Source organism: Callorhinus ursinus, unplaced genomic scaffold, assembly GCF_003265705.2.
Source record: "Callorhinus ursinus isolate GAN/ISIS: 27379988/994484 unplaced genomic scaffold, GSC_fseal_2.0 scaffold65, whole genome shotgun sequence".
NCBI lineage: Eukaryota > Metazoa > Chordata > Mammalia > Carnivora > Otariidae > Callorhinus > Callorhinus ursinus.
In genome coordinates this window covers 73,432-84,117 of record NW_027397127.1, presented here as the reverse complement: position 1 = coordinate 84,117, position 10,686 = coordinate 73,432, and the positions used below count along the sequence as shown (strand labels likewise).

General features: G+C 39.6%; 1 protein-coding gene across 6 annotated transcripts in view; it reads left to right on the top strand.

The window, feature by feature from the left end:
* Positions 1–10,686, top strand: part of PLS3 (plastin 3) — a 79,677-nt gene that overhangs the window by 37,556 nt on the left and 31,435 nt on the right. For 5 of the 6 annotated variants that reach the window (XM_025853721.2, XM_073885727.1, XM_073885729.1 and 2 more), the window contains one exon: positions 6,297–6,377. In XM_025853721.2, the coding sequence (XP_025709506.1) occupies positions 6,305–6,377 (73 nt within the window). In that variant the 5' untranslated portion in view covers positions 6,297–6,304. Of the gene's footprint in view, positions 1–3,783; positions 3,868–6,296; positions 6,378–10,686 lie in introns of all 6 variants that reach the window. The other variant, XM_073885730.1, reaches the window with a different exon arrangement.

Sequence of the window (10,686 nt, the reverse complement as noted above, 5' to 3'; positions counted from 1 at the left end):
CTCTCTCTCTCTCTCTCTCTCTCTCTCTTTCTTTCTTTCTATCTCTCTCTCTCTCCCATGTAAATAAAGTTCACTTTTGTGGGAAGACTTTCTTTTGGCCTGTCAATCACATACTGTGAACTTGAAGTTAAACTTCTGTTCAGCAAGCAAATTTACTTCTTACCTCTCTACCTTTTACTTTTCATCGCTGATGAAAAGAAAATGTGCAGATTGGGGAGAATATGATTATATTGACAAGCTGTTAGTGATTTTTAAAAGTGGTCCCGAAATATTTAAAGTAAAATTTGCATTTGTGAGAGTATCTCCTGGCCACTCTTCAAGTTGTAGTTAGAAACTGGCCTTAATGAAGGAGCCAAATTGAGTCATGGGTGAAAAGTGGCTGACAGGTTTTCGTGGGGCCCATCCTTCTTAAATTACTTTGACTAAAGGCTTATAATTTTTATGTACACAGGACATCTTTATACTCTGGAGTCAATAATTATAGGGCAAATGGAAAAACTTTTCATACACCCCATTTAAAAGGTTCTTACTAGAACTTACACCTATTTTTATATAGCCTCTCACAACTACTCAGACATTCATTTATTCCCCCATTTTCTTTTTTTTTTTTAAAGATTTTATTTATGTATTTGAGAGAGAGAGCATGAACAGGGGTGGGGGGTGGGGGGTGGAGGGCAGAGGGAGAAGGAGATGCAGATGCAGACTCTGACGTGGAGCCTGATGCAGGGCTGGATACCAGGACCCTGAGATCATGACCCGAGCCGAGCCGAAGGCAGACGCCCAAGCAACTGAGCCACCCAGGTGCCCCTCCCCATTTTCTTTCATTGAGGATTTGAAGTTACTGTATAATATTTTATAGTTTACAGCATGCCTTCACATATGCCATCCTTAATCTTCGTGAGGACCCTGGGGAAGGAGGTATTATTGTTGCTATTTTCAAATGAGGAGACTGAGAGCCAGATGAAATAAACTTGCTCATGGACACACTGCTAGGAAAGAGCAAAACCGGGACCCTGCTTGATGCTTTCTGAGTCCACATTCAAGTCTTTCCATCTTGCCATTGTAACACCCTACAACCTTGGGTGAGGAACAACTGTTGCCCGTGTACAGGGCAATAATGATGTCATATCTTCGGTTTTGCTTCATAAGCTCCAGTCTAGGATGTTTTAGTTGCTTTGAGAGAAGGCCCTAGAGTGCAGTGAATGCCCCATGAAGAGGAATAGAGCGTCTATAATTTTAACTTGTAAGATTTTCATTTTTTTTTTTAAGATTTTATTTATTTGACAGAGAGACAGAGAGAGCAGGAACACAAGCAGGGGGAGTAGGAGAGGGAGAAGCAGGCTTCCCACAGAGCAGGGAGCCCGATGCGGGGCTCGATCCCAGGACCCCGGGACCATGACCTGAGCCGAAGGCAGACACTTAACGACTGAGCCACCCAGGCGCCCCTTTAAAATCTTCATTTTAAAGACCTACAGGCAGTCTTAACTAAATTACTTAAATGTGATGTTTTTTCCCCAAGATGGTACTTAATTGCTTAATTTCCTTAAAGATACCATCAAATACCTACTAGTAGTCTTAAGAAAAAAACCTTTTTTTATTCATGTGGGAAAAGGCCTGCATTATGTAAGCAACTTTAAAAATTGTGACTTTTGGGGCACCTGGGTGGCTCAGTCAGTTAAGCGTTTCATCTGCCTTCGGCTCAGGTGATGATCCCAGAGTCCTGGGATCGAGCCCCGCAACGGGCTCCTTGCTCTGCGGGAGGCCTGCTTCTCCCTCTGCCTCTGCCTGTTCCACCGCCGCTCTCCTTGCTTCTGCGTGCTCGCTCTCTCTCTATCTCTCTGACAAATAAAATCTTTAAAAAAAAAAAAACTGTGACTTTTATCAACTAAGGCATCTATTGTGAGGCTCTTAAATTTGACTTTGTACTTCTTAGATTTAGCTCAGGTGCCTCAGGGGAGCATTTATTTCAAATAATTATAAATAAATGAAATTGAGTTTACTTAAGCAAGAGACTCCTAAATTCAACTGTTCTGTTATCCTGGACCAATTTGCCTAGAAATGTTGTTTTGGGGATATATGCATATTCCAGTTCTTTTTATTCTTATTTGGATGTGCCTCCTGAAGTCGCCTGTTACAGGTGTTGTTGGGGAGAAAACAATTTTTATTCTGCCCTTCTAGCTTCTTTGGCTGGTCTAATTAAATTGACATAAGACAAATTAACAAGAGAAAAACAACAGTTTAACAACCTGCATACCTCTGTATCCATGGGAGAAGCCCAGGAAGACTGAGTAACTCCCTAAAATGGCTGAAGCCACCACCTTAAATACCACTTTCAGCTAAAGACAAAAGAAGATGCTGGGGGTGGGGAGTCAGTTATGGGAGGTGACCAGGAAAAGCACAATAAACAACAGTAAGCTTGTTAATGCAGATTTAAGACTGTGCCTTCCTCCATTAATAAGAGTTTCTAGAGATTTAGATATTCTCTTCCTGTTAGAGCAGGGAGACACTCTGACAAATGGAGATTTCCCTTATGAATGTAAATATTTCATACAAAAGGTTAACTTCTCAGTTTTCAGAGCTTCACCAGTGTTTGCTAGTTCTTAAAAATAACCAGCTTAAAATAATCAGTGTGCCAAAGAGGCATATTTTGGGGTGGTATATTTTGCTCCCCTTTAGTGTAAAAGAAGTCACTTTAGGCTTTAAGACAATTAGACGGGGAGGGGGTGCCTGGGTGGCTCAGTCCATTAAGTTAAGCCTCTGCCTTTGGCTCAGTTCATGATCCCAGGGTCCTGGGATCGGAGCGCGCATCAGGCTCCCTGCTCAGCAGGGAGGCCTGCTTCTCCCTCTCCCCCTCCCCCTGCTTGTGTTCCCTCTCTCACTGTCTCTCTCTCTGTCAAATAAATAAATAAAATCTTTATTTTTTTAAGCTTTTTTTTTTAAGATTTTATTTATTTGATAGCACAAGCAGGTGGAATGGCAGGCAGAGGGAGAGGGAGAAGCAGGCTCCCCACAGAGCAGGGGGAGTCCAATGTGGGACTCGATCCCAGGACCCTGGGATCATGACCTGAGCTGAAGGCAGTCGCTTAACCAACTGAGCCACCCAGGCGCCCCAAATAAAATCTTTAAACAAGGGGGGGGGATATGGTAGTATGAGAATAAAATCACTTTTTTTTTGGAACTCATATACTTTAGATCATTACTGATGTACAAACTGCTCAAACTGTAAAGGACCTTTAGAGACAAAGGAGAGGCCACATGTTTTGGATTTTCTGAGATGGTCTCACTTTCAGACTTTGTGTCCCATTGTCCTACATGGTATAGTTCATGGGGATGGTTAATAATTTCGTATTGAAAATATGACTACTGGGGCGCCTGGGTGGCTCAGTCTGTTAAGCAGCTGCCTTCGGCTCAGGTCATGATCCCAGAGTCCTGGGATCGAGCCCCACGTCGGGCTCCCTGCTCAGTGGAGAGCCTGCTTCTCCCTCTCCCTCTGCCTGCCTCTCTGCTTACTTGTGCTCTCTCTCTCTGTCAAATAAATAAATAAAATCTTAAAAAAAAAAAGAAACAAAATATGACTACGTATGTATGTAAAGAAAATTGTAGTGAATCCTATATAGTATGTTTGTAAATCAGAAGTGTTAAACATCGTAATAGTAAAATAAAGGATACTTTTTAAAAGTACTGCCATTAGATTACAGTTTAACATATGAAAAGTAGCTTTTTACTCTTAATTTTGAAAATGCCTACTCCATATCTAACTGAAGATCTTTCTTAACCATATAGAGCCTCAGACTACTCTGAAAGGTGATTTACCCAACTTATCTACTGAGAAGTTTTTCCCTCTTTAGTGATATTTTAACATCATAGGTAAGAAAGGTTTATGAAGAAGCAAGTTCTGTTTTCTGTTTTTTAAAAGTCTTTTGGGGGCACCTAGATGGCTCAGTCAGTTAAGTGTCTGCCTTCGGCTCAGGTCATGATCTCAGGGCGCTGGGATCGAGCCCCATATTGGGCTCCCTGCTCTGCGGGGAGCCTGCTTCTCCCTCTCCCTCTGCCTCTCCCCCACCAGCTCATGCTCTCTCTCTCTCTAGCTCTCTCTCAAATAAATAAATAAAATCTTTTAAAAAGTAAAATAAAATAAAAAAGATAAAAGTCTGTTTTTGGTGAGCCTGGTTGGCCCTCCAGTGGAGCATGTGACGTGAGTTCGAGCCCCACGTTGGGGGTAGAGATTTACTTAATAAAAAATAAAATGGTTAAAAATAAATAAGTAAATAAAGGTCTTTTTACTTAATTTTTGAAAATACCAGTCATTGGAAATGTATATTGCATTGTGGTGGAAACATGGCTAATGGTATCATATGGTCGATTTAAAATATCCCGGGGATTTCAGAAAGCTGAGTTTGAATTCCAGTTTCATGGTCCCTCTGAACCTAAGTTATAAGAAAAAAGAGGAGAATACTTACCTCCTAAGGCTGTTGTCAGGGTTCATGGAATTAATACAAATACGAATTTATCTAACGTAGCTTGGCACACAGTTGTTGAATGGTTAGTAAAGAACTATTTTATCAAGTGCCTTACTGTGTGCCTGGGACTCTGATAAGTTCCAGAGAGAACAACTATGGCTGTGAAAAAGACAGGTGTGGCCCAGCTCTCTCTTGATGAGTTGGTGACTAGTTTTTTTTAACTATTAACAAAAATATCTAAAAGGGGTGAATACGCAATCTCAAAGAGTTTGTGTTTTGTATAGATAGTGAAATTTAACCTATAGAGTACTTTTTTGAAAGAGGAACACATTTGGGTGCCTGGGTGGCTCAGTTGGTTAGGCGACTGCCTTCGGCTCAGGTCATGATCCTGGAGTCCCGGGATCGAGTCCCACATCGGGCTCCCTGCTCGGCAGGGAGCCTGCTTCTCCCTCGGACCCTCCCCCCTCTCATGTGCTCTCTCTCTCTCATTCTCGCTCTCTCAAATAAATAAATAAAATCTTTAAAAAAAAAAAGAAAGAAAGAGGAACACATTTAAGGCCGTGAAACTATCCTGTCTGATACTGTAACGGTAGATCCATGTCATCATGTAGTTGTCCAAACCCATAGAATGAACTCTAAGGTAAACCATGGACTTTGGTGAGAATGATGTGTCAGCGTAGATTCCTCGATCACAGCAAAGGAGGATGTTGATAACAGGGTTGGCTGTGCATGTGAGGGCAGGGGGTGTGTGAGGCCGAAAGCTCCTTACTTCCTGCTCAGTTTTACTGTGAACCTAAAAGTGTTCTATAAAAGTAAAGTCCTCAAAAAAGATTGAGAAAAAGACAAAGCCAAAAAAAAAAACAACCACCAAACCCAGAGAACGCATCATCATTTTCATGCCTTTTTGTCCAGAAATTGTTGATAAGTTTGTATTTGGGGATTACCCATTGTGAAACAAACCTCCTTTCTCTATTGCAGGGCTCAGTAAAGTTTTTCTGTAAAGGTCCAGATCATAAATGTTGTAGGCCAAGAGGCAAAATCAAGAATATTGTATTCTTTTTTTTTTTTTAAGATTTTATTTATTATTTGAGAGAGAGAACGCGAGAGAGCACAAGTGGTGGAGAGGAAGAAGCAGGCTCCCCGTTGAGCAGGGAGCCCACGGGGCTCGATCTCAGGACCCCGAGATCATGACCTGAGCCAAAGGCAGACGTTTAACTGACTGAACCGCCCAGGCGCCCCTTCACACTGAATCATTTTTAAGTGACTTAATGGGAAAAAATGGTAACAATGTGAGGTGATGGATGTGCTAACTAACCTTATTGTAGTAAATCATTTCACGATATATTAGTATATCAAATCATGTTATACACCTTAAACTTACACACTAGTATATGTCAATTATATCTCAATAAAGCTGGAAGAAATGGAAGTAGCCAGTAAGATAGAGAGAGAGAGATAGGGCTTAATAGCGCAGTTATATATTCCCTTAATCTTTGGTCACAAAATTTGGACTTTCGGTTTTAACATGAATAACCACAGATTTCTATTATGTATCTCTTTCCTGTCATTGCTAAGTACCTTGGTTCTTTGTAAGAATTTGTCCTTGAAAGGAGGATCCAGAGCTCTATTTTTATCTGAACAACTTTTGGTAAATAATGACTTCTCATGTGTTTGCTTTCTTTATTATGACTTTAGCTATAAATATGGGAACGTATTGAGATGGTTTTAGCAGTTCGCAGTTCTGTTTAAATTATCTCTAAGATGAGAATTTAACAGGAATACTTATAATCATCACAAAAATCTTTCAGTCTTAAACCTTTTTGGTTTCCTCCTTAGATCTTTAAATGGAGGAGATGGCTACCACTCAGATTTCCAAAGATGAGCTTGATGAACTCAAAGAGGCCTTTGCAAAAGTTGGTAAGTATTTTTTTATAGCTTTAACTATACTAAAGCCATCTTTGGCCCTAATGAAGGTTAATTCTCTAAAAAATTACGTGAATGGTTAATCATGAATCTTAGGGCAAGGTAGTTAAAATCAATGGGATAAAGTTTTAGAAGCTACACTTTAAACTATTATTTCTAATTCCATCTGTCTACTATGGTCAAAGGTTTTTAGTCTAGGGTACCAGTCCTTAACGGGGCGAGGGGGCTGCTGTGGCTCCTGAAGATTTTGAACAAATTTTGTGTTGTTATTGTATTGTGTATCATATTTTTCTGAGGAGAGGATTTGGAGCTTTCACCATATTCTCAGAGGGGTGTGTGACCCCTGAAAATGTTAGATGATGATTAGATGATATTTTACCTTTGCCCTATTGGCTTGGCTTTATTGCCTTCATGGATCTTCTGTGCCTTTGGACAGTGCAGCCCGTTCTGCCTTCCCACGTTACGTTCTAGTATCAGCCTTAGATGGGAAGACATAGCGCGCCATTTGGTTTTTCCTTAAACCTCATTGAACATGTCTTAGAATTTAGCAGCGATGGAAGCAGTGTACAGTATTTACATTCCAAATTTCAGTGCTCGGGTCAAATCAGTAGAAGCTAGTAAGGAAAACAGGGTGAGAACTGATCATTAATGCATGTACTCACATGAGTCAACACGGGCTTAGAGAGGCAAACTACTATTTGGTATCTCCTTGATGAAAAGGTATAAAGTTAGATCATAATTTGTTATTTAAATCGGACTTAACTCTTGGACCTGTGTTGCAAATCTCATTAATGAAAAGTAAGGAAGTGTACATCTCTACTCCCATACATTCACGGCCGGCATTGTCTGTGAAGGCATTTAGTAAGTTACAGCTTGCCTTGGGAAGAATAATGACCCCTGCCCCCAGCCAAAGTGACTGTTCACAATCTCATCAGAATTCCAAGTAGAAAAAAAAAATGGATAGGCCTGAATCTAACACACTTTTCTGTGTGTGTATGAAAAAAAAAATGCAATCTGTTAACTGGCCATAGATACTACCTGCTGTAACAAAGAGTACTACCCAGTCTGATACAAGATTGATTACGAGAAAACAGCACGTGAATTCTTGGCTGCAAGATTTTTTAAATTTCATTACTCTGTAGAAATAGCCTTATCAGAATTGTTTTAGGATTCCATATCCTTTGAACTTTGTTTTTTGTTTCTTACAATCCTCCCTCAGTGTTGGGGACAGTCTAATTTGTTTCTTTATGAATAGAAGTTTGGGTAAGGACCAGGACTTACTATGGCCATTATTGAATCTTACCCCGCTTCCTCAAAAAAAAAAAAAAAAAGGGTTATTCTTGAGTATAGGCCTTGTTCTCATGGGAAGCATCTTGGAAATAATTGTGTGCAGTATCTTTTTAAAATGTAAAGGTATTCAAGTATGGTTTACTGGACGGAACTGAAATACTCTTACCGGTCAAAGAGCTTCATTGCTCCTTACAAGCTTTAATGATATGAAGAGGATTCACCACTTGTCTCCATGGAGGAACCAGGGTTAAATTGCACTAAGTGAGGGATCAGTTAGAGCTTGGACTGCAAGAAATGGTCATCGTAGAATTACTCTTATTTTAAATCCTACATCTTGGAGGGGTTAGGGTAGATGAAGAAAGTCCCAAAGGCAGGACATTAGACCGTACATCCTATTGATGTCCCTAACAGGCATATATTCATTCCTAAGATATGGAGGCTCTTATTACTCTACATGCTCCTAAGTAGAAATTCTGGAGTTCCCGATTTCTGCCTGCTCTGCATATCATTCAGTATCTAGCTCAGTGTTGTACGCATGTTAGGTTCGCAATTGATATTTAATTGACTGAATCCCAAGGAATTATATGTAATTTTTTCACGTACTGAGACTTTGTTACCCACTGTAAACTAAAAGAGCCTTTGTTATGAAGATTTTCATCATGGTGGAATTTATTTATTGCTAGAGGTTTTGGCCATTACATTGTAGCACGTAAAATTTATATATATATATTTTTGGCATAATAAAGGCTTGTGTGGAGTCTGTCTTTTAGAAAAGTGTTTAAAGATCCAGCTGAATCTTTTGATTTTTCCTTTAAAATCTTTGTAGTTTGTAGTTATTAGTTACGGAGCCCTCAGGCAACTGTCAAAGGTGTTACGGAAATTTTTTTTTTTTCATTCAGGGAAACTTGATTTGAAAAACAAGCTCTAGAACTTACTTTACTGTCAAGGACAATTCTTTCTTATTGGTGGGGGGAGGGTAGGGAGGACCACTTTGTCTCTGTTCAGTTGTGACAAAATATGGAAATCATTATGTGATTTTTCCCATCTATTAACAATAATAGCCTTGATTATCTCTTTAGAAATTCAGCAAAATCATAGTGTGTGGGGAAAATCTCTGTAATTACCACTAACCATAGGTTTTGTCCAATCAATTAATAGTGCTTTGAAATTCTCTTTACTAGCAATAAATTGAGTATTAAGATTTAAAGTTCTCCTTTCACTCACTTTCTGCACCTGCTTAGTGTTAAGCTCCAAGCAGTATATTTTCATTTAATTATTTTAATTTTCTCAACATTTGTTTCCAGTATTTCCCACTAGGATAGCAGAAGCCTTGGCTCTGTTTTTGTTTTTTTTTTTTCCTACTTCATAATGTTTCCGTTTTAATTTAAATGCTGCATAAGTTTTTTCTAAAGAAGAATAAATAAAACTTTCAGAACACTTAGGAAGTAAATATTTTACCAACTAGAAAATGTCTTTTACATTCTGAGAATTTAATCTTGTTATGGAAGCTAGAAATCATTTGGATGATTACTTGTCATAAAGATAAATTCATGTAATGTAAATCTTTTCAGATTGGCTTTAGTCCTGCAAACACTGACATCTGACTTTTTCTCTCCTAAGCAACTGCTACTGAGCTTTAAAACACACACACACACACACACACACACACACACACACACACACACAAATTCAGCACTTTTGAAATAAAAGAATAATGGGGTTTCATAAATGACTAGGAATACTGTGGGTATATTCCTTTATGGCTGCCCCCCAAATGAAGTCAAAAAATTTTAGTTGTGGTGATTTTCTCCTCTCAGGAAGTTGAGTTGTTTCAGATTACTTGATATTCTGTAGTGCATGAAAACCACATCAGGATGATGCCACAAAAGGCACAGTGGTTTAATTTACTTTTTAGTATTCAATAAAACTACACCAGTGCATATTTGTTGAATTACGACTTAAGAAATAAAACCTATAGGCCAGCCAAAAAAATAAACTAACCAGTGCTGTTTCACCGAGCCATCTGGTTAATTGTCAGTGGAATATTAGAGACAGAGGTCTTGGGATGGTCTGCAAACCATGTTTTGGTGGTGTGGAAGATTGGAGATCTTCACTGTGGATGGGTGGGCTTCAGAGCAAGAGCGCATGTGTGTGAGGATGTGCTCATGTGAGCATGTGTGGAGGTGCATGTGTATTTTTAAAGTGGGAGAGTGGCAGCAGGTGGAACCTGGTGGCCAAACTTGCTGGAAATTTTGAGTTGGAAAAGGATCGATAGACAACATTTTTGATTGCCTGGCTTCAGCCTTCTCATGTTGCCCAGCCTTCAACCATACTTGACCTCCATCTTTGAGGATCCGCGATTAGGATGAACTCTTAGGGAGCGACCTCACTTCTACCCTGAGCTGGGACTCATTAAACTGCCTCTTCCATTTGCTGGAATGAGCTGCCTCAAAAGGTATAAGCTGTGAAAGGCAAACCTCATGTTTAGTGAAGCATCTGGAGATGTTTAGCATCTGCCTCTAAGGTTTTAGTGCCTAATGAAAGCTTGACTTTACTGCTTAGATCTTAGGATGGAATATAATCTAAATTCTTCGGCACAAGTCTTTTGGCTGAGTCTTCTAAATCAATATTTCGTGTGCTTTCACGGGCATTTGAGATTGTGTATGTGTGCGCGCACACGTGTGTAAATCCATTACTGTTAGTCACGTAGATTCTTTTTGTCAGTTTTTTTTAAGTGCGAAAATGTCATGGGATATGTTGGTTAAACTAAATGGAACTTTTAAACCCAGCTTTCCTGAAAGGATGTGCATCTGTACTTGATTGGTTTTCTTCTTTAGGTCCTAATGCGCACTGTCCATGATGGGTTAGTAAAGAGGTTGCATGTGTGTTACAGATGAGGACTCACATATGCAACCTCTTTATAAAGAGAGACACTGGATTTAGACAGATTCAAGGATGGTTAAAGCCACACACACACACACACACACACACACACACACACACACACACACAC